General features: G+C 39.6%; 1 protein-coding gene across 8 annotated transcripts in view; it reads left to right on the top strand.

Annotated features, from left to right (window-relative positions):
* tcf4 (transcription factor 4) overlaps window positions 1-27403 on the top strand; it is a 261409-nt gene that overhangs the window by 160942 nt on the left and 73064 nt on the right. For 2 of the 8 annotated variants that reach the window (XM_082538308.1, XM_082538310.1), the window contains exon 1: window positions 16860-18924. The exons of 4 other annotated variants lie outside the window; for them this stretch is intronic. In XM_082538308.1, the coding sequence (XP_082394434.1) occupies window positions 18856-18924 (69 nt within the window). In that variant the 5' untranslated portion in view covers window positions 16860-18855. Of the gene's footprint in view, window positions 1-332; window positions 479-16859; window positions 18925-27403 lie in introns of those variants that run through there. 2 more of the 8 variants (XM_082538311.1, XM_082538309.1) reach the window with 2 other exon arrangements.

Below are 27403 nucleotides of genomic sequence, written 5' to 3'. Positions count from 1 at the left end.
AAAACTGTAAATACAAAAAAGTTGCACAAAATAGTTTCCCACCACAGGAAATTTATTTTAAGTGTCTTCATAGTTTTCTTTTTGAAATACACCAATTTTTATATACTGCAGGAAAAACAAAAATAAATATTATAGTGCAAATTTGCAAAAATAACAGCATATGGATCAAAATTAACTATTTCCAGAAGTGCAATATGAGTCCTCAGCATCCCAGAAATGACACAGAAAGTCATAAAGTCAAACATAACTTTTAAAAACACAAGTATAGGCTCATAAGGCCCTGATGGTTAAAAAAAACCCTACATTTCCGCAAAATGACGTCACTTCCGGTTTCGGGCAGGTAACAAACAGCTGATCAATCGGCAAAGCGTGTTTCTGGAATATTATGTTTTTGTTGCTGCAAGTGCTTTTTATGCAGTTTTTGCAAAGCTATATGTGGAAGGAAACTGTGACCTAGGACAAGCTGATGGCATAAGATGTAAGTACAACTCCTCCGGTTTCATATGCAAAAAAAATTATTGTGCTAGCTTACATGGTTGCAGTGCTACCGGGATTTAAAAATAGTTGCGCAAAACGGAACGTGCCTGCTCCGACTGGCTTTAAAGGGTTAATTAGCAACACCTAGACTGTACTCTCTATAGTGGATGGTGGTCCAGACAGTGTTTGAGCCAAGGATATGTGTTTTATTCTCATTTTCTGCTCTACTGTTGGAAGTAGATGAACGCTCAACAGCGGACTTTAATTAACTTAGATCATTTCTGTATGATTTTTAATTGTTTTATGGGCCATTTTGGGGGGGGAAACAAGTGTATATGAAGTGACAAGATGACAGAATCAGAAATATATTTGGGAGGATACTTGAGTTTTAATATTGAGTCATATTGTTCAGTGTTTTCTCAAGGCCTCACTGTCTTTGTGCAGTTTAGTTTTTTTAAAGCGAGATAAATTGATAAGTGGCCACTAGGGGCAGTAGCAGCAGATTTCTAGGCCATACAGTGATTATTTCTTTTTTGCATATAAAACACTTCCGTATTTGGTGACTTGTACACTTAATTTGATGACTTTAGAAGCAATAACAGTGTTTTAGTCTCAAATTAAACTTTTTTGATGTTTTGAAACACAATGTATTTATGTAAATGGACTAATGCTTTCTGGAACATTTTGTGTAAGTTTAGCATCTTTCAGCTTGGTTTCAGTGATATTTGACAACTTCCATTAGATCAAGATGTTTTTTGCCTTTCTTTCCTTAATTCATTGGCTGTTACGGTGAGATTTTCTCTATGTTTAAGGAACGTCGATACTCTCTGTATCTGTACATTGTTTAGTTTGACTTGTTTTTCCCTGTTGTCGTGTTGCTGCCCTCCCGTATGCTCCAGCGTGTGAGTGCACTTCATTTAAGCAAAAAGTCTTGACTGTTTTCTCTCATCTCTCCACTGCGGGCGATGGGCCTCTTTCTTTTAATTAATTCTTTTTTCTTTTTTTTTTTGTCTCCCTGCGCCACAAGTTTGTTATTGTTGTTTGTCAAATTTTGTTTGCTGAGTTGATGATTTACTTTGAGAAACAATTAAACGTCACTTGAGAGGAGAGCGTGGGACGTCTTTGTAATCAAAAGGAAATTAGGCATCAGTTGCTAACATTAGCAGGTTGCAGAGTGCCGTCTCGCTGTTGTTTTTCTTTGTTTGGTGTTAGGAGTATATCAGCTCTCTCTGCTTTTTTTCCCTGCTTTAGATATCATTGTTTTTGTTAATTTGTCGTTCAAGCTGATAAAGTCTCCAGCTCCTCCTCGGAGCTTTGCTAATGTTGACTGAATTAATAATAAAACACAGTCATAGTTATAAAGATTATCCCCAAAATCGACTCTAATGAAGTCATGAAGATGACGCTGTTAAAGGGAGTGGAAATCAATTGTATGTGCTTGTTGGATCTTCATTATTTAGTCCATTTGTAGCTTTTTTCCCTTCTTTTTTTTTGAAGGGGGAATAATAACACAAACACACAAACATCCACTCTCTCACACACAGTTACCTCACCACTGTAGGAGCAGCCATGTTTTACAGATTCATCCTGTGTGACTTCTTGTTTTCACGGTTTAAATGTGAATATTATTTTACATTTTCACATTTTGGAAAAATGGCATCTGTTTATTTATAGCTTTGGATTGTGGATTTTTTCCTTTAAAATTGAGACAATAAATATAGCAAATCTTAAATCAAAGCACAATACATTATTTAATTTTCAATACTATAAATGATGGTTTCTCAAAAGTAAAGAAGTGTTTGTAGTCGGAAAAGCTTTTTAATAATTCAGTAATGTTGAAATTGTTACATTTTATCCATCATGATGTAGTAAATATCATTTATTCCTCAGAGTATGTTATTATTATATTATCTTGGAGGTTTCCTACTTTACAGTAAAATATCTTAACAACAGGTTTCACTTCTTTTAGCAAAAGTTAATATGTGATTATTTTTGATCTGTAACTCATTTGTCACCAAATCTAAATGACACTTAAAGCACTTAAAGTGTATTTGTACAAAAAAACCCAAGGCAACAGATTTGACTTTTAAGAATAGCAAACAGCCATAAAAGTGCATTTTTACCTGAAGCTCATCATTCAGTATTTTAATTTCTAATTTAAAGGATCCAGAGTGTGAAGAGTCTCATCTTCAGCTCCCTACCAGCAGAAGCCTTTAAAGACAGACCTTCACTTCCTTTGATTTTAGGCTTTTAAAGAAGGACTCCTGGGGTGTCAACATTTTATGTGGCTTATTTAAAAAAAACAAAAACACAACTCCTTGTAGGGTAAATATTTTCAAACCCTGAGATTAAATCCTCTTCGGTGATCTGACCAGGGCGATCTGCTCCCATCTCTGGCTATTTCTTCTCTCTCTCTCACTCACTCTCTCTCTCTCTCTCCTCGGCTCAGATGTGGTTTTGTTTAAAGTCGACAGCGTTAATTAAATTAAGCCAGGTCTTGCAGAAGGCACAGTAGGAGAGCCAGCGGTCCCCGGTGGGCCGCGGGTGGAGGAGGGATGAAGAGTGGGGGGAGTGGAGAGCAATAGTGGTGGTGGTGGTTGAAGGGGGGTACAGGGAAACTTTTTAGTGAGCCATACTGCCCCCTTCAGACAACCCCAGATGCTACAGAGAGGCTGCCTACCAGTGAACTGCTGTGTTGTCTGTTTCCTGCATCGTGTGAAGGCAGCTGTGTGGTTTTAGATACGCAGGGTTTGAAAGGTGTGATCAAAAATTTTATTTTTGTTTTTTGTAATAAGGAAAAAGTTATTTTAAAAGGGCAACAGTTCAATTGCCCAAAGTATGCAGACAGACTTACCCTGTGCTGCTGTAGTGATCTGCATTTCAGGTCAGATTTCAGATGCACTGAGGTGCATCACTGCTGCACCTCAGTAATGCTAATCACACTCGTGGTTCCAACTAATTTTGGTTTTGGATGAAGCTGCACCAACTTAACACAAGTAATTACACACACACACATATGTATGTATGTGTGTGTGTGTGTGTGTATATATATATATATATATATATATATATATATATATATGTATATATATTAATTACACACACACATACATAGAGAAAGACAGAAAGAGAGAGAGTAATAATTAGAAAGCCCAATTTGTTCTATATTTTGGAACAGCAGAACAGAAACATTAATAGTATGAAAGAATAAATGTTCTTCTTATTTAATAAAATAAAGGCAGATTTATGAGATATATTTGCGAGCCTGCAGAAAGTAGTAAGTTGTGTTTACTCTCTTGTCTTTTGGTCAAACTGGTTGCACTTGTTTCTGTGAATCCACTTTGTTACAAAAATTAAAAAAAAAATTGAAAAGCACACAGTGACCTCACCTCCTCGTGTGTGAAGTGGTGCTGAAAATGAAGTGTCTGCGTGTGCGCGTTTCTGTGTTAGCATGCTGCTCAAATTAGCGGCGTTGTACCCGGCCTTGGCAGAAGATGAAACGAGAAGGAGGCTGCAGAGAAGGAGGGGTGACAGAGAGAGCACTCGCATGCAGCTTTGACATGTATAAAAATAACATAAAATGTCCAGTCTTTTTTTATAACATTGTTACAAATTGCTGTATTTGCATCATTGGTAAAAATCACTGCCTCTCAGTTTCATTCATGCTTCCATCTAACCATTAAAACCCATGAGTGAAAGTGGCTTCAGACTCATGGGTATATTGTGGGGGGATTTAAGGTAAGCTCTGATTTAAAACAGTAATGGACTTGGTGGACATAACGCAGGAACTCGAGTTTAGGTGTGAATGCTGCCGTTGTCCTGCAGCCACAGCTTCAGTGTTTATTCTGAAGAAATCCAGAGAGCAGCTTCAGCCAGAGATGACCTCATGGTTTAACTGCTAAACACACACACATACACACTTACGCACACACACTGACAGCTGTGTGTGCAGTTATGTTTTGCGGATGCTTCAGTGACTCATTCCACTTGAAAAAGCTGCAGAAATGCCTTTAAAATACGAGTCGGTCCGCCTCCTGCCTTTTTACAACTGCTTTAGCACAACTTATACATTAATCAAATGGCATTGTTAAAAAGAATTGTTGAGAAAGAGAGTCCACGTGGATGTGCGTTCTTTGTGCGAGTGTGTCTATAAGCTATTTGCTTGGCTCTCAGCCCCAAAATGTCCCACACTGCTGCACCCCGACCGCCATTTTGTGTCAGATGGGAAGCTGACTAATTGAATTACAAAGCATCCATTTGTGTGTGTGTGTGTGTGTGTGTGTATTGCTCTGTATGAGTGTCTGTGTACATGGATGCATGTGTTGTTTGTGCAGATCCTCTTGTCCAAAAAAGGACTTTGTTTGACATAAAACTAAACCTTCCACACAAATAGCATGCACAGTATATACATAGCTTACACAAATGTAGCTTATACCGCTCAGTTCTGTTTAAAAGTCCACATTTAAACTCACTTAAATGATAAATATTTAAAGGAAACGTAACACTCGAACAGCTTCAATTGTGTTTTTGACCAATTTGGTTACTCAGCTGCTAAAAGGCCGGGGGTGGGGCTTGTTTTTGACTTAGAGCACAGGGTGGTAACAGCAGTGTAATTGCTTGCATAGTCTTGCTATAACTATGTTTTTAACATGTTTTGCTAATGTTACCCTGGCTTTTGTCCCATTTCCCATAATCTACCTAACAGTTACTACTGTATAGCCCCTTAAATTATACTACTCTGTCTCAGATGTTCAATTACAAATCTTTCAATCTAATGATAAGTCTATGTTGTCTTAGCTTATAATGGTTGGTTCACATCTTATGCCAATGTCATGTCATTTTGTCATTTCCATAGTTACAGTCTTAGCAAAAAGAAAGCACATGCTCTTGAAGTTCCAATGTTCTTTAAGGTAAAAAATAATAATCTGATCCTTAGCAGGTCTTAAAACGAGGTCAATACAACCTCATATGAACTGTAAAACAGTCATTAATTATTAATAATTAATTATTGCCATAATAGCAACTTTAATAGGAATAGAGAGGATAAATAGCAGTTAGGTGCTGTTGGGCAAATGCACTAATGCAAGGAGGAACTAGACCTCAGAGGGGAGAGAATTTCCAAACAATTTGAAGGCCGTCATTCTATAGTGACAAAGATTCTTCACAAGTGGAAAATATTAAAGACAGTTATCAGTGTTCCCACCAGTAGACATGCCAGCAGAATATGAAATGCTCAGAGAAACTGCAAAAAAGCCAAGAGTTCAGACTCTACACACTTCAGTTAGTATTTTAAATATTAATGTTTGTGAGAGTAGATTTAGGAAAAGACTGAACATGTGTGACTCATTTGGAACACCTCTTTTCTCTAAAAAGAACATGGCAGTACAGTTTAAGTTTGCAAACATGCATCTGAACAAACCACAAGAACACAAGAAAAATGTTCTTTTGACAAATAAGAGCAAATTGGTTCTTTTTGACCAAAATGCACAGCATCACATACAAAGTCTATCAGCAGGAATACCTCAAACCATCTGTCAAACATGGTGGTGGAGGGCTGAAGAGTTGGGTTTGTTTTCCAGCCACTGGACCTGGGCATTGTTGCATATCAAAGTACTCTAGAGTCAGATGTGAGGTCATCAGTGCAACAGGCCAGTGATCCCAAGCACAGCAGCAAATCTACAGCAGAGTGGCTGAAAAAGAAAAGAATCAACTAGCCATCAATGACTGGGTCATTGATGGCTAGTTGAAGTGAATGCTTCTGTAGGCTATTGAATCAAGGGGTCCACTTTGTTTTTCACATGCTACTTCTCTACTTTGGCTTATTTTTTGATAAATAAATAATTACACAATGCGCTTATTTTAACATAATCACAATCATAATCTATCTGGAAGTTTAGCTTGATCTTGAGCTGTTAGATGTAGAGTTGGGGAAGTCATGAAATAAACTGATGTGCCAAAGCGTCTATCAATACTGCCAGCCCTCAATGACCAACAAACAAGCCTGGCTGAATACACTCCTTGGTATTTGTCAAGTTTTCCACTTAGTTGCTGATCCTTCAATTTGAACTTTGTTGTACTTTAGAGAAAGGATAGCAGTTTTTCTTCCACAACTGCCTCAGGGCTTGAAATCTTCGCTGTCAATGAAATGACCTCGGCCAAGGGATGTTTGCTGCCCTTCTGTCCTTGTGAGGACATTTGGCTTTTACAAAAGCCTCCCTCGCTTTGTCTCACACACACACACACACACACACATGCATGCACACACATACAGGAGTGCCTGCTGCAAATGTGAAGGTTTCCCGGTGCATTCCTGAGCCCAAATAATTGGCTGCAACAACCAGCAGCAGAGAGCAGCACTCTGATTTGCTCCAAGGCTGAGAGGGAAATGACATGTTGTCACACACACAATCATTGGCAGACTCACACACATACGCACACACACACACCAATATGCTTTTATTATATACTACAACGTGAAACGTGCATCACTTACAGGAACAAGAGGATAATACATTTAAAACACTAACATTGTTTATAACGTAAGGATCAGATTCACTAGCAGTGGATTTCTGACAGCAGTGATCATAAATACTATAATCTTCCATTTTTCCCACCCTTGTTGCTTATCAGTTCTCACATGTTTAGAGCTTCCTTGAATGCACCACCAAGTTGTGTTTGGAGAGCGATGCCTGCTGACAGCTAATTGCTCTGTGATCTTAACATGAAAAGTTGTCAAAAAACAGTTTTCAAGTGGTAAAATGAATTTGTGATCACGAAAAAAAGAAAAAAAAAACAGAATGTGAGATAATTATGGGCACTTTACACACAGTTGCTGCATTTTGATGACTTTTAAGCTTTAATGTCTCAGGCTGAAATGCACTGCACACCGAAAAAGAGATTGTACGAGTTTATGAAAACCTCAGCTTGAGAGGTGATAAATACTATCTGAATCACTTTGAGAGTTTGGTGAAGAAAGACAAGAACCAGAAATATGGGAGAGGAAAACTTCTGGCAAGAAAAAATGAAGATCAAGATTTAAAAAAAACAACAACAAAAAAGAACAGGCTGTTGGTCTGACGAGAGTGCTGCCTAGAAGAAAAGCTGTGTCTTAGTGATCTGAATATCAGCCTTTTAACACACGTGTGAGACACACACACACACCCTGTCGTGTGGCGGTAATGCGCGCTGGTGGTGTGGATTAGCTTCATCTCTAATCATTGTTTTCATTCTGACACGGTCTGTGTAAAGCATACCTGAACACAAAGCGCTGAGTGGGTCTTTCTTTCAGCAGCAGGAAGAACTGCTCAGCAGGAGGACCGCAGGTTTCACACTGAGTCAGACCTCGGAAACTGGTCTCAGGTTTGATTGGTGAACAAACCGCAAGTTATCCTAATTCCCATTAAAGTCATTGAAAACTAGCTGTAGGCAAGTATCCAGCATGGTTTTACTGCATATGAGCCAGAACGAGAAAAACTCTCCACAGTATTTGGCTCCAAATCTAAAATGTAATACTTAAAAGATTTTCTCAAAAGGAGCATTTCAATCCACCTTTCTATTTCTATCCACACATGCCTGTAGACCTTATATGAATCAAAGTGTTGTCTTTGCAAGAATCCTTTAGGAATTTCTATATTAGATTACAGCCGTTCAGAATATATTGTGCGTTTGTCTCCCAAAAATCCTGAATTGGAATCTATGGGAGATTTACAAACAGCAAAGGTGATAGAAGTAAAGCTTTTCAAAACTAATTTGTAGACGAACTTTAATTTGTTTAAATCAAATTTTACTGGTGATCCTAAAAATGCCTCACTATTATCATCTACAGTTCCAGCAGAAAATGCTTTGTGACATATCTACAGGGAACATTTAAATGTAAAAAATACAAAAGTAATGTCCACTTAAAACTCTTTTACATATGCAAAGCATGCTGTCTTTGCTCACCTTAAGAATACAGCTAATTAAATGGTTGCACTGATAAATCCTTGGTGTTTTAACAGAATCAGAGTAGTTTGCACTCATGCTAACAGCTGGTGCTGTAGGCAAAATGCAGATGTCAGCAAGCTAACACAAGTTCTGACGAGGCTGACTGTGCCCGGACCAAATCTGACTGAGGCGTCTTCTTGTTTAAAGAGACTTTTTTTCTGCCCGCCGTTTCCAAATAATGGGCAGGAAATTAAAAACAAGAGGAAATTGTTGGGTACTCTTACTATGTAAAGTGCTTGGAGAAGACTATTGTTGTGGTTTGTGGATAAATAAATTGATTGGTCCAGACTAAATTGAGCTGTTCCAGAAGTAAGGCAAGCTCATTTAATTCCCTCTTATATTTTTAGCATTTCTAATAGCCAAACTTAAAGCTTCGGGGGGAAAAGCATGCTGTGGATGTAAATAAAAATAGAGTAATGTGTTCAGAAAATATCCGAAGCTAATGAGCACTCTTTTCTACAACCCTCACATAGCTCTGACATTTAACCTCACTGGCTAAATGTTAGAAATTAATGGAAGAGTCGAGTTCAGGAATGGGTGAAGGTGCTGTGGTTTATAGGGTTACTGAAGTTGGGCTAGCTGGTATATAATAATGTGCTACGTGGTAGCTAGCTACACAGCTATGGTTAGCATAACATAAACACAGTGAAGCTGGAGGATGAACGCTAACTTTTTTCCAAGCACGGCAGGATGCTGTAAACAGACCAGCCTTAAGTCAGAAGAACAACTGAGATAATCCATCCGCAATATGAGGTTAGTCATTAATTTATTGCTGCATGGGCTGGGCTGTAGTTACATCGTAAGATTTTAAAAAGTCAGCTTGAAATTAAACAGTGGTAATAAAAACCGAGAGAGGCCGACAGTGATCACTGCTCTTTTTTGGGGGGCTTGTTCAGATTAAATAGAACAAGATACAAAACATTAAAACATGTTAAAAACACAACAGCCTTAATAAACACAAAGTAGTTTGGATCCGGAAGCAGGGTTCATATGTCATCACTTAGAGACTGGACTATATTTTGAAAAGAAGGAATTTGAAAGGAGTGGCAAAATGCAGGAAATATAAAAGGCCTGCACCATATTTCATAGTAATCGAACTAATAGTTGAAAATTCAGTAGAAGCACATCATAGGAAGACCAAAACAAGTTCTTAAATTTCAGCTTCAGGGAGTGATAACGTTCAGGGAATGTGCCTCCTGTTTGAGTCATATTAAGTGGTAATCAGCTGAAATCATCTGAGCTGGTGATGCCCTACATTCTTTGATTGATGAGCAGTTGAAGGGCATTCGTACTCTGAGGTTAAGGTAGTGATGAGACAGCAGATTGGGATTTAAACAAGAAATTAGGTAATGCTAGCTTAGCATGTGTCAGAAGTCAACGTTGTAGATGCTGAGTGAAACAGATCACCTTTATCTCGCTCTGGACTCCGTGACTAATTTATGGACTTCAATACAGCACTTGGTCAAAGAAATTACATTAAATCACTTTAAATGTCTCACTATGGTTAAGAAGTTACATATTGTTCTTCCTGCAGAGGTACCTGAAATAGCAAATTTTAAAAATAACATAATTTATCAAAAGTCAGTGTGGCCAGTGTCGCCAACTATGGTGATGACACAAAGCTCGTCTTAAATCAACAAGTTATCCCCCTCCTCCTTTCCCAGATCTTCCTTGATCCACAAACTGCAGGAAGTTGAAGTTGGAAGCCCCCCCCCCCCCCCCTTCCGCCCTTTTTTTTCTCGCTAACCCCCCACCGAAGAGCTTCCCTCCAATTTGTTGAATTTCTCAAAATGTTCCGTTTGTTAGGCTGAAAAGAAAATCACAGAAAAATCACCATAAGGGCTGCTTTGCATTTTTAATTAAGAAACTAACATATGAATATATTTGCATATTATTGAGTTGCAGATTAAATCATGCATACATAATTAGCGTGCAGCAGCGCTCGCTTGTTCCTCTCTCTCTCTCTCTCTCTCTCTCTCTCTCTCTCTCTCTCTCTCTCTCTCTCTCTCTCTCTCTCCGTGCACTGTGCTTACTGCTTTTTTGGCAAGCTGTGGTTCTGATGGATGCCAGACACACACACACACACACACCTACCTTGTTCAGACTCTCTAACACACACACCCTCTCCAAACACTTTTGGGACTCTGTTTCTCTGCAACTCTCGCTCTCAGTTTGTATTTGGGAGGAAAATTAGCTTCTGATTTTCTCCGTCAGAATTGAGGCCACGTCAGGTTTTTGATCCTGATTACACCAGAGAGAACTCCTTCTTTCTCTCTTCCTTTTGTCACAGAACCGATTTAAAAAACATCAGTATAGCTTGGTTGCTGTTGTGATTTGGAATGTCACATGATTTATTTTTATTTAAAGATGTAAATCTAATCTGAAAACCCCTTAATTATCATGTGAACCATGCTGGGCAAAAATATCTGAAGTTTTTAATCACTGGATGTGAAAAGTTATGAAAAGACAACTTCACCAAATGCTGAAAAAGCTAAATGTGTGTGCCGTTACTATATTTGTAACACAACTACATTAAAGCTCCTGTTAAAACAGCTCCTCTGGGTTTCAGTCAAGCTGAAACAGAAGATGAGACTTAATGACTTCAGAAGCAGCTAGGCTACAGTTTAGAAGGATTTAGTGATCATCGAGACCTGGCTTCACCCTTACTGATGCGTGCAGCAGCAGCAGTCCAGAAGTCTTACTCTAACCAAATCCAGCTGATTGCCAAATGTAGCTTCCAGTGAATAACGTTAGCAAGCCAAGTATGAAGACACCATTTGTCCAGTATATAGGGGGAATTTGGAGCTACCAGGAGGTGGCTAGCCACTTTCCACTTGTTTAGCTTTAATCTTTTGCAGTGATGTACAGCTGGACTCCAGGACCGTCTGACATCAGTGAGGGGTTTGGTTTGCAGCAAGCACAGCTGGATTGGCTGTGGGGAGAGATGAAACAGGCCTGAAACTTCATTAGATGGAAATTATATGTCATTTAAAATATAGAGGTAGGGGACTGTGAGCAGGTTCTCAGGTTTCAGTGTGTCGGAGCTTCACTTATTAGCGAGGCTCTGACACTACTCTCTGTCTTATGAGAACTCTTTGAGCCTCAGTAATTTACATGTTGAGCTTGCTAATATGTACATTTTTTATATATTTGTATGTAATATATTTGAAGCTTTTAACCATTAGTTATTTTTAATCTCTGGCTCTTTTCCGTAGTGCATTTTTTGCCCTCTCTTCCCTCACCTGCAACTGGAGCCTGGTTCTATTGGAGGTTTTCTCCCGTTAAAGGGAGTTTGTCTTTCCCACTGTCACCAAGTACTTGCTCATGGGGGATTGTCTGATTTGGGGGGGTTTCTCTCTGTTATTGTAGATCATCTTGAGGCGACTGTTGTTGTGATTTGGTGCTATATGAAAAATTAAAACAGAGTTGAGTTGAATAAAATTTAATTTGTCATCATAATGAGGCAGTTTTTAGATGTAAGTAAGCCAGGTATGTGGCTATACTTGAGCCCTGTTTATTTTCACAAACTTAATGAATTGTAGTGATTCTGCAGTATGAACAGGGGGAATATTTCATGTACTGTTGCAATGACTCAAACATCAGTCACTGCTTGAGTCATTGCACCGGACACATCACTGGACTGTTTGAGTTCTTCATTGCAATCTAATGAGCCCCTCTGTTAAATAAAATCATGTGCATCTTGACATAAAAATTATAACACAGGCAAGTGTGGCCATTGTTGCTGAATTGCCGTTGCAGTGTTGCTTCAGCTGTGATCTGATGGATATTTGCAAATATGGAAGCTTGTTGGTTGATGTGACAGACTCTAAGGCCAGCTTAACTTTGCTTTGTTGTCCAGCAAGGGTTGAGCGTCAGTTTGTACATTCATGTCACCTTCTTCCACTCTGTTTACCAGTAGTGAACACAGCATTACAGTACAGTATGCTCCTCTCTTGTATATGTGTGTGTCTGTGGGTTGCTTGTAGGGGATGCACCAATCCCATATTTGGATTAAATCTTTGTAAGATCCTAAATCAGAAAGCTAGATCCAACATTGGCAACGAAGACCTGTTTAGATTGCTTATATGTTGTTCTTATGTTAACCGTATATATGTTATATATATATATGCTAGCAGCATTGTGATATTTGCTAAGGATGGGATGGAGGACGCTAATAGAAAAGGGTCAGAAGTCTTTCATACCTGCAACACCGACAGCTTTTCTTTGTATGGTTTCAAAAGATTTTGACTGAATTGACATGAAAGGACAGAAAAGCTATGAGTTTCCAAGTTTATATTCTTGGGTGCATTTTCTATTTGTTCTTTTATATTTAGTTTAACAAAGTTAGGAAAGCAATGATTAAACCTGATGTAACTTTACGCATGAAACAATGATTCTCAGTTTCACCCGCTTAATTTAACAGTCATAGCAGATCAGTCCCTAGCATCACCTGAAATCTAGTGGCAAGATTTTGATGTGTGTGTGTGTGTGTGTGTGTGTGTGTGTGTGTGTGTGTGTGTGTGTGTGTGTGTGTGTGTGTGTGTGTGTGTGTGTGTGTGTGTGTGTGCGCGCCACCCGCTCTCAACTCTTCAATCCTGTTGATAACTTTATTGTTTGTAAAGTCCAACCTGCAGAATGAAAAGGCTCAAATCAAAGGCTTGCAGTAGGAGGTGGCTGTATGAGGAGAACAAAGTGCACCGTGCTGAGTGTGTGTGTGTGTGTTTAAGAGAGAGAGAGAGTTTATAGACCTTTAGCAATTGCTGCACCATGTGAGGAAGAGAGAGAGAAAATCAAAGGAAAAAAGAAAAAAAGATGAAAGTGAAGAAAGAAAAAAAGGAACATAAAAAACGTAAGAAAATTAAAGCCAGAAAAAATGGATAACAGGAAGAAAGAAAGAAACGGAAGAAAACCAGAGGAAACAAGAAAATTCAGGAGACAAAAACAGACGTCTAGAGAGGGCGAGAGACATTGAAAGAGACAAAGGATGAGACAGAGAGAGAGAGATTGACAACTGGGGGGTCGCAATTTGAAGGAAAATCCTACCAGCGTGAAATCAGGATGAAATGTGAGATTATAATTCAGTCAGGGATTAACTGTCATCTCACCAGCAAAGAGGCAGGAGGAGGCGAGGAGGAGAACTAAGGAGAAAGATAGGAATAAAAACTGGAGGAGAGAGGAAATGTACAAAAACCCAGTAACATTAAATAGTGATCATTTTTAAAAAATGACACTAACAGCATACACCCATACACCCTGACCGCTCTAGATCACCCCACATCCTTTTTTTTAGCCCCACTGCCCACTAGAAGGGGCTGTCACAATTAAATGCAGATGGACGATCGCTAAGAAATGTATTCTTTTTAATTTATGGTTTTTCAAACAGTCTGCTGTTCAGCTGTGTTATTGTTAAGAAATTTTATCCTCCCCCTCGTCTCACCTCCAGCTCGTTGCAGCAGAAGGCTGCCCCTCTCCGAGTCTGTTTCTGCTGGAGGTTTTTTCCTGTTAACATTGAGTTTTTCCTTCCCACAGTTGCCAAGTGCTTGCTTATAGAGGGTCAACTGATTGTTGGGATTTTCTCTCTAAAGCATCTATAAAGCACCTTTTAGATGCACTGTTGTTGTGATTTGGCACTGTATAAATACAATGGAAGTGAATTATTTAACACAAAAGTAATTTAATGTCTCTTACTTGCATTAGAACTTTTCATTTAATTGCACTATTGACTGTATTCCTCTTCATCCTTAATGTGTGTTTTTTTAGTATTGATCTTAAGTTAAGCAATTATATGACTCTATCAGACTGCTGAGAAACACTGTGAGTTTATGAGATTGACTCTATATTTTATGATTTACAGAAGATGATTGATTTGTAGGACTTTGACCCAGATGAATGAGGTTTGTTTCCCATAGACCTTGACTTATTTTACTTTATGATTTTGTTTTAGCTAAATTTATTGGACAGAAGAAGGGGATACTGGAAAGAAAGCTTTGTGCAATCAGAATATTACAGTGTATAATAAAACAACAGTACGTGAACCCAACTGGTTCTTGGTCCCCATTCCAAAAACCCTACGAGTGCCCCTGGACATGAGCACCTTTTTTCACATGCACCCAGTATCCTGCAGTGGATTGGCAGGTCTGTTACATACTTTGATGAGATTGTACATGAATAAATTCTCTTAATCACCAAAGGATTCACAATAAGGGCTACTGACCTATTAGTAGGTTCAGTTTTCCTAGTCTGAAGTATAATTACAGCATGATAACAACTGATACTGACCAATTGCTGGGCTGATAACATTTGAAAGGAGGTGGTTTTTTGTTTTGTTTCTCCCTTTCTCTCCCATCTCTCTCACTCCTCCTGTTTTACCTCCTTGTTGCTCCTCTTCTGCTTTTTTCATCCTCCATTATCTCCTTTCTTCTTCACCTGCTCTCTTTTTTCTGTATTCTTCCTTTTCCTTTGCCCCTTTCCGTTTGCTTCTCCACCCTCCTCCCTTCTCTTTGCTTTCCTCTCCTTTACCCCTTCTTTTCTTTTAATCCCTCCTTCTTCTACCTCCCACTCATCCTCCTCTCCATCTTCCCTTTCCATCCTTCTTCATCCCTTGCAGATTTGTTGACCAAGCAAGCGTCAGACAAAATTAAAAATGCTGCCTCTGCTTCTTTCCCCTCAACCGGGTCACTCTTTTTTTGGGTTTTTATATATATATATATTTATATATATATATATATATATATATATATTTTTTTTTTTTTTCTTTTTTTTTTACCCCCTCCCTGCATCTCTCATCCTTCTTTTCCTCCCTCCCTTCCTTCATCCCTCCATCTCTCCCTTCATTTCCCAAGCAGTCTGGTTGGGTACAATGCTGGGAGCCAGCCAGCGCTGCAGACAGATGGTCCACTTATTAGATGTGCATCAGCCCTCCCTCCCCTTCCTGCAGCTCGCTTTTTAATCAAATTAAAGCTGAAAGAAGAGGAGAGAGGGAGTGGGAGACCGAGGTAGAGTGAGAGTGAGTGAAAGAGGAGGAGAGAGAGAGTTTGGGCGGTCTCTTCCCTTGTTTTGGAGTGTATTATTTGTTTGAATAGGATGGATGATGACGATGTTAATATGAAATTTGGTAGACTGAATCACTGTCTGTCCTACGGTTTTGTTGACTGCCTGTAAGCCCCAGCACCCCCACCTTTCCCCCGTGCCTCCATCTCCTGTCGTTCTCTCTTTCTTTCTGTTTTTTTTTTAAGGCCCACTCCACCAGTTTTACACATGAAGATCAGTTTACTTGTCAGCATTCGGGCTGCTCAGGCTGCGAAAACAATTGTCCACTGTCATCTCTGGCTCTGGAGGCACTTTGTCAAGTATGGCTAAATAACTGGTGATGTCATTGCTATGTCATTGGGGTTACCTCGACCTGGGCTTGGAAACCATAACGTCTCTTGGGATGAACCAGCGTGGGAATTTTTCACACTGATGAAAAAGTTGCATTATGAGAAATAAGAAATGTAGGAGCCAGTGTTTTTGGACCTTGTCCATCATATCTTGTGTTCTGGATGTTTAGATTTTGACTTTCCCTTATTAATGTTCCAACTTTCCAGAATCATCAGTGTCCTTGTAGATGGGTGGCAAACAAACCTGCATGTTAGTCAGACTTATTTGGAAGAGCAATATCTCGTTAATCTCCGTACCCCTCCTGGTGCAAACGGATTCGGGGTTTGTGAAAGCTTATCAAAACAACGCGATTTAAAGCAACCTGAAACATCACAATCCTTCACGCTCGGCGTTTTGGCAAATGCGGGGGAGTCTGGATATGACATAAACCTTAAATGTCAATCAGACTTACAGTGGTATCACAAAGTTTACCTTTAATTTTCCGGATCCCATCTGACAAGTTTGAATGAAACTCTGTGATCTTGTTGCAAATAAACACAGAAATATTTGTTTGAACACAACTAGAATAAAAAAAAATCCACTTTAAACAATCGCAGCCAGTTGTCTATATTATAAGTAACACTGTGTGCCAGAAAAAAAAATGCACACAATTCATTAACATGAGCAACTTTTAGGTGTTTGTGGCTCCCCCTGTAGGAGCAGTAGAAGCAGAGACTGGACGCTGTTTCATTACAGTCCACCATTTTAGACTTAAAACTCAACATAAAAAACAATCTATTTTAACTGCGCTCATTATGTATCTTGGTATTCTTTCCGTCTGCATCGATGTAGTATCATGACGAAAAAAAAGGAGAATAATAACAAATGCAATATGTTGGATTGGCTGCTAGCGTACTGCCACACTGAGCCTCCTGTCAATCAGACAACTGATGAGTGGGTTAACGATTAATGATGGGAGCAGGTTACCAAAGCAACCTAAACATGCTGTTTATGTAGAAAAAAAGGGGGCAAAACTATATATAGTCAGGCAGCTACAAAGGAGGACCAAAGAAAGCTTTTATTGTATGTGTGGTATAAGAGAATTTTATGTTGAATATATATACAGAGGAGTAAACATTATTATATCAGCCTATAAATGAGATAAGATACACAAAAGCTGTAGAACCAAGTGTGTAGAGGAAATAAGTGGGTAGGAGCAGAAATAGGAGGAAAAGGTAAGAGAGGTAAGGAGAAAGGGTAGGCTAGATGGAAATACGGGAAAAGGTAGGAAAATAAACAGGAGGAGGGTGAAAGAGTGAAGAATAGGGGAAAAGATCAAGAGAAGACAAGCGTATAAAAAGGGAAAATTAGGAAACGAAAGGGAGACAATGAAGGAGATGACAAGAAAAATAAGGGGTGAAAAGAAGAAAGAAGGGTAGGAGAGAAGGAAACACCAGAGAAGAAAGTGAGAGGAAGAGGAATGTAGGAGACAGGTGGAGGAAAAAAGTTGGGTAGAGGAAACCAAGAGAGTAGGAGAGGGGGAGAAAAATGGGGAATAAGGGAGGAGACAAGGAAGAGTAAATAAAAAAAAATAGGAAATGAGAAATGACGAAATTAAAAGAAGGAGATGACAAGAAAACCAAGGCGTTGGGGAAAAGGAGAGGGAAACAGAAGGAAAAATACACAATTGTCACAAGAGGAAACATGGGAATATAAAAGAAATACGACAGGAGGAAACATAAAAAGAGGAAATAAACGGGAGTAGGAAAACCAAGGGGAGAGGAAGAAAAGAAAGGGGTTGGGAAAGAAGAAAATGAAGGAAGAAAGAGGATAAAAGGAAAAGAAAAACATGAGAAAAGGGAAGCGGAAAATTTAGTAAATAGTAAATGAGGGCGAAAAGAATCAGGAGAAGGAAAAAGGAGCCAAGTGTGCAAGGGAAGAAGAAAGCTAAATAAACTGAAAATTAGAAAGTGAGAGGAAAGGAGGAAGAAAGCAGGGGATGAGGAAATGGGATAAAGGCCTTAATAAAGAAAAAGAAAAGAAGATGAAAAAATAAAATGGGAGGACATGAGACAGAAGGGTGGACCATCCGAAGGAAATATAATGGCAAAGGAGACAAGGAAGAGGAAACCAGACAGTAATTTAAAGGAGAAGGGAGAGAATAAGGCCTAAGTAGGAGCCAGAGACATAAGGAGATGACAAGGAGAAAAGGCAGCGAGGTAACAATGTAGGAAGCAAGGAGAGGAGAAGGGCAAGAGATTAAAGGAAGGACGAAAATAAGGGGCAAATAAAAGAAAGGAATGATGAGAAGGGAGGGAAAGGGGGAGTGACGAGGAGGAGTGTGTTGAAAGAAGCGCGCGGTCTGGATGCGATGGAAAAAGTGAATATTCGGTTCAGTTCAAAGGCACGCGGCGAGCTGAAGCTGCGCAAGGGACGGAGGGGAGGAGGGAGAGGGAAGGATGGCTTCCAGATTTAGTGTGGAAAGTTAAAAGAGTGTCTGCGACCGCGCGCGTGTCCGCGAGGTTCAGTGCGCGCTTATACGCCACATTTCAACCTCGCTCTCGATTTCTCTTTTTTTCCCAGTACATTTTCCGTGCGCGCGCTTTATACGTGTGCGCGTGTGAGGGAGAAGGGGAGGGGCACTTCTCTACCTCCATATCTCTCTCTCTCTCTCTCTCTCTGCCTACTTTGCATATTCCGCGTGCCTCGGCTTGGCCATATGGGAAAATGCAACTGAAGGAATTGTCGGCGGAGAAAAAAACGCGCAGGCAGGAGCACGCGAGCAGGAGCGGCGAGAGTTTGAGATCATAACAAGCCCAGGAAAAGTTCACGTAGAAGAAGAAGAAGAAGAAGAAGCAAACAGGAGAAAGGTGGAGAAGACAAAACGAGCAGGGGCGGGGGGAGCTTAGGCTGAAAGAAACAGCAACAACATAAAAAAAAACAAAAACAGAGAGGCACGCGGAAACAGAGAGAGAGCGCGAGGAAAGGGAGAAATAAAAGAGTTTCTTCTTCTTCTTTCTGTGGAGGAGAGGAACGATGTATTGTGCGTACACCATCCCCGGGATGACAGGCAGCTCACTCATGTACTACTACAACGGCAAAGCGGTAAGACAGACCCCCTCCATCAGTTCTCTTTTTTTATTATTATCATTATTCCCCCCTGTCTCCCGCGAGGGTTTGGGAGTCAGACGTGGAAACAGTCCGCGTGCGTGCGTGTGTGTGTGTGTGTGTGTGTGTGTGTGTGTGTGTGTGTGTGTGTGTGTGTGTGTGTGTGTGAGTGAAAGAGAGAGAGAGAAGGAGGTGCAGAGAGAGAGGAGGTGTGAAGGTGAAGAGCGTCGCTTTTTTTTACGCAGTAACTTAGCACAGTCGATCCGTTTGAAACGTGAACTGACTGTAAGATCACTGTGTCCGAGTGCCGGGGTTTATTTTGGGGGAATCAGACAGCGGTGGGTGCTGAGAAGAAAAATAAAAAAACCCAGTGTGTGTGAGTGTGTTTAGCGGTGAAGGTGACAGCTGTGTATGGTGCCGTGGAGTGTTTCAGCCAGACTCTTCTAAAAAGTGTGTGTACGTGTCAGAAAAGTAATATTAAAAATACAAACTGAAAAAATAGTCCCAAATCTTTTTTCTCTCTTTCAAACGGGCGCTTTAAAAGTCAGCTTGAAATAATCCGCCATGCAGCTTTTTGCTCCCATTTTTTAATGAAACAAAATAAGAGCGTCATTACTGAATTGAATTGATGCTTTTGTCGCTGTCAAGCGGAGTGACACACTTGTGGTTTTTGGGGTTTGTTTGGTTGCGTGTGTGTGTGTGTGTGTGTGTGTGTGCAATTCAGGAAGCTTTTCTAATTCAGCCCCAAACTGCTTAAAAGTGCCGCTTTTATTTGTCAAAACGTGGCCTCTCTGTGAACACACTCACAACCAAGAAAAATACATTTAAAGGAAACCTGAAAATGAATTCTCCTGAATTTAATTTAACATAAAAAAAATCTGTGTTATTTATCTACTGGTTTTCATTAAAACAAAATAATTGAAGTGGACCAAAAAATAAGGTTTACCTAGCTGGATTTCTCTGTTAGTTTTTATTTAAAAGTGTAATACATTTAAAAATACTAATAGTGGCTTTCTGTCTAAAATGACAGCCAAACCACCTCCGCAAGAGCCTGTCTGACCTCTCATGAACCTGTCTGTCTCTCAATAACCCCTCACCTGTAAAACACTAGTAACAGGGTGACATGGTTTAGAGAGGAGGTGTAGTGGTGTAAAGAGAAATGAAGGTGAATGAATTTCACAAGTTTTCTCATGTTTTAAAAAAAAGGCAGGAATGTGTGCAAGCTGCAGGTGCGAATGAAGACGGACAACTGGGATTTCCTACAGATCCACCTGTCAGTGAAGTGTCTGTCTCAGTCTAACTGCTGCTTCAGATCAAAGAAGAAGAAAATGAAGAAAAACCCTTTAAAAAGAAATCTGTGATCACCATTTTATGTTTTTTTTTTTTTTTAAATCATATTAGATGTGATGCATTTTTTTTTTTAATTCAGTAGGTGTGATCTTGGCTTTATAAGAATATGATTTCTCTGAAATATGTCCCCAGAAATTACATTTACTGCAAAACAGGAAGATTTTTAATAATTGCTTTTTTTTAGTGTAAGTAATTTATTTTTTTGGTTGCGAAACATTCAATTAAAGGTGTATTTTTTTATTTTTAATGTAATTTGCAAGACCTTTGTTATCATCACATTTTATTAATTCACATAGGTTAATTCAAATTGAGTTTAACACATCTTTTGGTTTTATATATTTATTGTTTAGGTGCAAAAAAAGATACAGAAAATCCATTTTTTAAAATGTGAGATGTTGTTGTTTTCAAATAGAGCTTCTGTTGTTTGAGCAGACCCTCACCAACAGTCGCTCTCTGTCTTCTCGGCGCCTGTCGGGTCTCCGGCCTTCATCTGGCCGCCGGCCGCATCGGTCCCGCACACTGTCAAACATTGACTGCGTGCCGTTTTGTACCTGCTCTCTCGCTGTAGCTCAGGGCCTTCTTTGTATCTCTTCAGTTCGGCGATGCCACAGGCCCGGCATGGCACCGCCGCTTTGTTTGGCGGCTGGCTGCTGGATGGCACATTGTGCCGATGGTCTTGATCCGGTGCCAAGCTGCTTTCTGTCTTCACTTTAACCCCCCTGTCTCTCTCTCGCTCTGTCTCTCTGTGTCTGTGTCACAGCTTGTTTGCACCCACTGTCCGCTGGCATAAAGAGAAAAAACACAAACAAGGCGATCGGTGCAAAAAAAATAAAGAAAATCATGTTTTTTGGGGTCCAGGTTTGGTGATCATGTGGTTGTAAGGGAGCACAGGCAAGCCGGTGTGTTACGGAGGTGGAAAAGTGGAGCATGAAGGGGGGAAACCTGGGGCAGGCTGGTTGGGGTTTGAGCGAAGAGGCAGAAAAGGCTCGGACAGATCTGCAGCAGCAGCGAGGCTCAGCCCGGCAAGACCATACAGTGCAGGGGCTGAATCAGGGCTTTGGTTTAGGGGGAGAGAGGGTGCGTGTATGTGTGGGAGGTGGGGAGGAGAGGAGGAGGAGGAGGGTGAGAGCCGAGGCCCGAGCTTCGAAGAGCGGCTGTCGGCTCGCTAACTTAAGCTCCAGCAGCTTAATGAGGTAGCAGAAAGCTCGACTAAAAACAAAAGGCCTCATTTAAAGGCGGCCTGGCCAGCCGGCTATTGTTATGCTAACACAGCATTTGAATATTCAGTAAGTTTTAATTAGGAGTCCTGAAACAGTCTGCCAAAATCCTGCAGTCCGCTCTCAGTGTGCAGCTCCAGGAAACACACACTTTAAGCACTTTAAACTGACAATTCTGCTCGTCTCCGTTTTATTTAGCATTCACAGCTTTTCCGGGACTAAAAGGAATGAATTAGTAAAATGAATTTAGAGTGTTTTTGTGCACATGCGCACACATTTTTCTAAGGCAAAATATTTCTCTCTACACAATTTAAAATAAGGTGAAAACGGGTAAATGTATTTTTTAAATAGATTCCAAGTTTTAGTTATATGAAAGAATTTCACATTAAAAACAGAGAAAGATTTACAATTCCACAGCAAAAGCATTTTAATTAGAAATTTTCTCTATGAAAGAGCTTAACAATCGCAGCCAGTCAAGAGGTCGTCAGACATGGCTGCTAAAAATGCCCGTTTTCACAGAGGATATCGATCTCATTTTCTTGCTGAATGTTTCATTCATTTTAAATGTTTCTTTGTAATAAAAATCCAGTTTCATGAATCAAAACCAAAATAATTTTAATGATGGCCATTTAAGGATATTTATAGTTATGTAACATTCGTGTTATCGAATCTGCTTTGAAGCACAGATACAGTGTAAAACATCCTCTGTTTTAAAACAAATAAAAAGCATTTCTTAACTTTTTTTCATACGTGAACGACATGAGTTCGTGATTGTTCCCTGTGTGTGTGTAAATATATATATCTATATACATCTATATATAGATATATATGTAGATTAATATACATATATCTACATATATGTGTGTGTGTGTGTGTGTGTGTGTGTGTGTGTGTGTGTGTGTGTGTGTACACATGAGGACATAGTACATAGTAAAAGCAATAGCACTTGTGTGTGTGGACATCCTGTGTGCTCAGTAGGCTGGAATTAGAGCGCAGCTTGTTATGCAATTATAACTTTATAAATAGACACATTGTGAGTGTGTGTCTTTGTATGTGTGTGCGGGCCTCTGTCTCCATCTGCTTCAGTAGTTGTGTATGAAGAAGTCACAAAAGCTGATTTTTACTCTGCATATGTATGTTCATGTGGCTAAAGTCTCATTTTCCTCTTCCATGTGTGTTTATCGTCAGGGTGTTTTCAGATTCCTTTTTCTTTTCTTTTCTTTTTAAACACCTGAAAATTAAATAAATAAATAAATGTGTGCATCTGCATTTTCCTTTTTAAATCAGCTTTACCTTTCATACACCATCCCTGAACTTTTTTTTTTTTTTGCACCACTAATGCATTTGTGCTTAAAAACGTAAAGATGTGAGCGTATGTCGACGTAAGCCTTGGCCTGGGTCATTCAGTTTTTCTTCCAGCGAGTGAGTGTGTGTGTGCACGCTCTCCAGTTGGTTAAAGCCCGCCACACCGTTCAGGCTTAAACTTAATCCTTCTGCATCAGATTATCTGACACTGATGCTGCTGATACAGTCACTCATGTACAAACCACTGCTGACACACACACACACACACACACACACACACACACACACACACACACACACACACACACACACACTGCTGTCTTGCATGTATAAAAACTATAAAAATATCTGTTTTTGATTACACATAAAGTCCCGTAAAAAAGGACAATTCCTTTGGTGATGTGTTTACTGACCTGACTTTATGAAGACGTGTGCGACACTTCTGAGCACACCTTTGTAATTGCTGTCATTTTTAGGTGTTTGTGTTCCAGTCACACATAAACCATGTTTATTTATTTAAGCATTTATTATTATGATGATAATATATCAGCTATCCATCACAAATATGGCTTTTCTGAGAAAATATAGGAGATTTTATCTCATTGTAAAGATACTATTAAGAAAAAAGTGAAACATGATTTAAAAATTTTATTTTCTTTGTTTAAAAAAGTCTCTTTAGTTGATGATGACAATTTTTTGGCTCTTTTTTTTTTTTGTGCATTTTTCATCTTTTTGGGGCACTTTATCTCTTTACCCTACATCCACTTTATGTTTTATGGGTGTGTTTCCTAATTCAAATATTTAGCGTAGAAAAAGGAGACCTCTTACTCTTTCTCATTTCTGCTCCTCATTACTAATGTAAGGGGAGGGGTAATTAGGAGGTTGTTAATGATGTCATAGTTGTCACATGCTTGAAATATAAATGTTAGATTGGCTGCTGATGCAGTGGTGATAATGAGACTTGTTTAATATGGCATAAAGGTTCATTTTTATATCCTCACTTTGTCTATGTGTGTGTGAAAAGGCTGTGTTTTGGATATTTTTTTAAATGGACTTTGGTACATTCCGGTTCACTTGCTGCAAGTATTAGACGTAGGCGCATATTTACTCTTCCTATCTATGTAGGTTTTTAGTGTGTGGTTTCAGGTCAGTGGGGGTTAATGAGCTTCAGTCTGTGTCATATTAAAAAGTGGCTGTGGGATTTAAATGATGCGTGATGTTATTGGGTTTGAGAGGTTAAAAAAAAGAAATCACGCAGAGTCAAGTTTGTTTTATTATTCCCCACTTTTTTAAATGGCTTTTTGGCTTTTTGTTTACCTGCCATGAAACGCAGCATGCAGCCTATAGAAGGAAGCGAGGCTTGAGCATCAATAACATGTGGCCCTCTCTGAGGCTTGTGCAGGTGTAAATTAACTCACAAAAATGGAGAACTTTTGAAGAGAGATGAGCTCTTATCCACACAGACTTGAACAGACGTGCCTTTATAAGGACTTGGCTTGTGTCACGCTTGAATTCGGCTCTTGTCCAGCTTTAAATGTCTCGGTATTTATTTCGACATTTTCTGCAGGGGGCCTCTCTTGGCTACCGAGACTAAATCACAGGTGGGATATATGTGTATTATCACATGCTCACATACATTATTGTGCACACTTAATTGGATCAACTACTTATACCACCGCATGCAAATACTATCAGACTAAATCTGTGCTGTAATTCAAACAAAAACACAAACTCATTCAGTAAATTCAGAATAAGCCAGAGCTAGTAATCACATGACTCTTCATCTAATATTTCTCTCATATGCGTGCATATTTGACCCTTCATAAAGCATCGCCATGAACTTTTTGATGCGCCTAGATGCAACTGAAATCCAAATGAGCACATGCTCTGCTGTGTTTCATTGATGGTATGCGGGTTTTGTAATGGAGACTGGTCAGTTTTTCTCTCGCTGTCTTTTTAAACCCTTGACTGTAATGTGCAAGGTCGCAGCTGCCAAAATAATGTGCATGCATGTCCACACACGCAAACAGTGAGTCATCAGTGTGTGTGTGTGTGTGTCCCACATGGGAAGCTGGACTGTAGCAGAGCAGAATCAGTCGGCATTCTTTGGATAGCTGGGAATTTCCACCCCGACCTGTCCATGGGAAGAGAAGCCACATGCTCTCTGAGTTGCAGGTTTGATTCCCGGTGTCTGACTGAGCGGCTGCCAGCGCTATCAAACTTCCGGACATCAAGGTGGTCAGCTGGCAGATGGTAGTTTTCCACACAGGCTGTCAAAGGCCTTCTTAGCTGTGCATACGTTGACTGGCAGCCGTATTCGGAGGTAGAGAGACCTTGGCAGCAGTGCCAGTGACCTGCTGATTGGGTATCTTCAGTGAACATCGCTTCTGTCCTGAGCTTTTTAGTTATTGTATCTCATTGGTGTAAAAAACACACTTGGATGCATTTAATATGAACCTGCTGAAGCAAATGCTCAAATTAAGCACAGCATTTGCTAATCTGCCCACTCTCTTTTAGGCTTCGGCTTGTGTGATGATGGGTTGAAGAACGAGAAGCTGCAGATTTGCACAGTTTGCGTGTAAAATTCAGCAAATAGATTCAACTCAGTTTTTGGATTTTAGATTGATTTTGTGATCTTTGTGTCTGATTATTGTGAGTGAATGCTTGTTTTATGATGCAGTATCCCAAATCAGGGCTCATATAAGCATGATAAGTGATGAGGGGCAAAATGATGTAAAAACAAACAGCAGATAAATTTAATTAGGCTGCTCTTTAAAATATAGTGCTTTGCTATGGATTATTTAACAGTATAAACAATGGGATTATTATAACTATTTGCCAATAATTATAATAATCCTTAAAGTAATTGCTGCTGTATATCTAAATTGCTAATTATCTATTTTGTATCCACTTATTTTAATCTTTAAACTATTACTTGGACAAAGAAAATCTCATAAATGTCACAGTGTGGATTCTGGGTAACTGTTATTTTATTTCTTACTGTATGCTGTTTTTTTCCACAAGTTGATTAATTCACTAAATAATCAGCAGATTTATCTGGAGGTAAAATAATCATTTCCTTTATAAAAATGTTTTAAAAAGCTGATAAAACAGTCACAGGGCCATTGTTCTGTGCTAAGCACTTTTAGTGCTTCAGTAGTGAAGGACTTTCACATAGTAGTATGAAGATCTGAAGAGTCCTGGTTAGAGGCCATTTTTGGCTTGGTTTGAATGAACACAAAAATTGAAGCCTCACTTTTCTATTTGTGGCCCCTTAAAAAACATACTTAATATATGTAGTTGTGGAATTTCTCTCTAGTCACATGCAGGGCGGTTTGTGAAGTTGAAAGAAAGACATTTATAGATCCTGAAATTCCCCCATCCTTTTTTTCCCCCTTTTTTTGAGTGCGTTGGAAGAAGTAACGCTGTGGTTGTATCTCAGGATTTATTCAGCGCTTTGGCTTCTGTTTTTACTCGCTCAGCTTCAATTTCATAAAACATAACAAAAGCCCAGCTGGGGTTTTATGTCCTGCTCTGCTGTAAAACACTGTCTGTGTTACATTATCACCGCACAGCGTAGCTCTTAATTTCTCACTTCTCCGTGCTGCGTTTTTCAATCCTGCGTGGTTCCTCGGTGATCAGGAGTATTTGGTTTCCCCGCTCTGTGGCTGCTCAGACCTGCACTCCTGTCACTGTTAGCTGGAAACACTGGTGATTTTCAATGGCTGATTTTCAGTTTCAGTGTGTGTGTCTGTGTGTGTGTATGTACTAAAGCCTGTTCTCATATATACTAAGCTCAAGCTTGACAGGAGAAATGCAAGCTTAAGTAAGTTAACATTTTTGGCCAGAGAATAAAGCAAAGCTGTGTGTGTATGAGACACCGCTTTAAACCAGGGCTGACACAAACAGACAGACACAAACACACACACACACACACACACACACAAAATCTACCCAGTCTTCATTATCAAAAAGGAAAGTGGGTCTGTTGTCGTTTTGTTAAAGCGTGTGTGTGTGTTTTAGTGGGTCAGTCATGCTGTGGTGAGCTGTTAGGGAGGCTGCATGGACTCGCTGATAAACACTGGACAGCTGTCACACTTTAAACAACAAGACAACAAAACTGTAGCACAATGCAGCTCGGCAGTTAACGCAGCACTGCAGCTCACACATTTTGTGTGAGGACCACAGAATTCAGCATTCGGTCAGAGAGACGGACGACTGTTTTTGTTTCTTTGACGCTGGCGGGCCTTAAACGGTGTCTTCAGGTGCTTATTGTAGCATTCACATTTTCATAAAAGAGAGAGCTCAGAGTTCAAGACTGTCAGAGCACATAATGGTTGTGTTTTACTTTTGTTATTCTTTACTCTCATTTTGTTGTCACTTCTCCTTTTTTCTGACACTGAAACACAGCAGCTGCTAAATAATTTGTGAGGAGCACTGATTCTTTTTGTGACTGCAGGACCTAAATTATTTTAATGCATGTTTCCATCCTCTCCTCTCAACATACAACATCACAAGTCTTAAATATTTAACTCTCCTCCACATTAACTGAGTAGTTTCCCAACCATAGTGTTGTCAGTAGCATGTCTGCCTGCACTTGAAAA

The sequence above is a fragment of the Aulonocara stuartgranti genome (assembly GCF_965226115.1).
Source record: "Aulonocara stuartgranti genome assembly, chromosome: 7".
Lineage (NCBI taxonomy): Eukaryota > Metazoa > Chordata > Actinopteri > Cichliformes > Cichlidae > Aulonocara > Aulonocara stuartgranti.
This window is presented reverse-complemented; position numbering and strand designations above follow the sequence as displayed.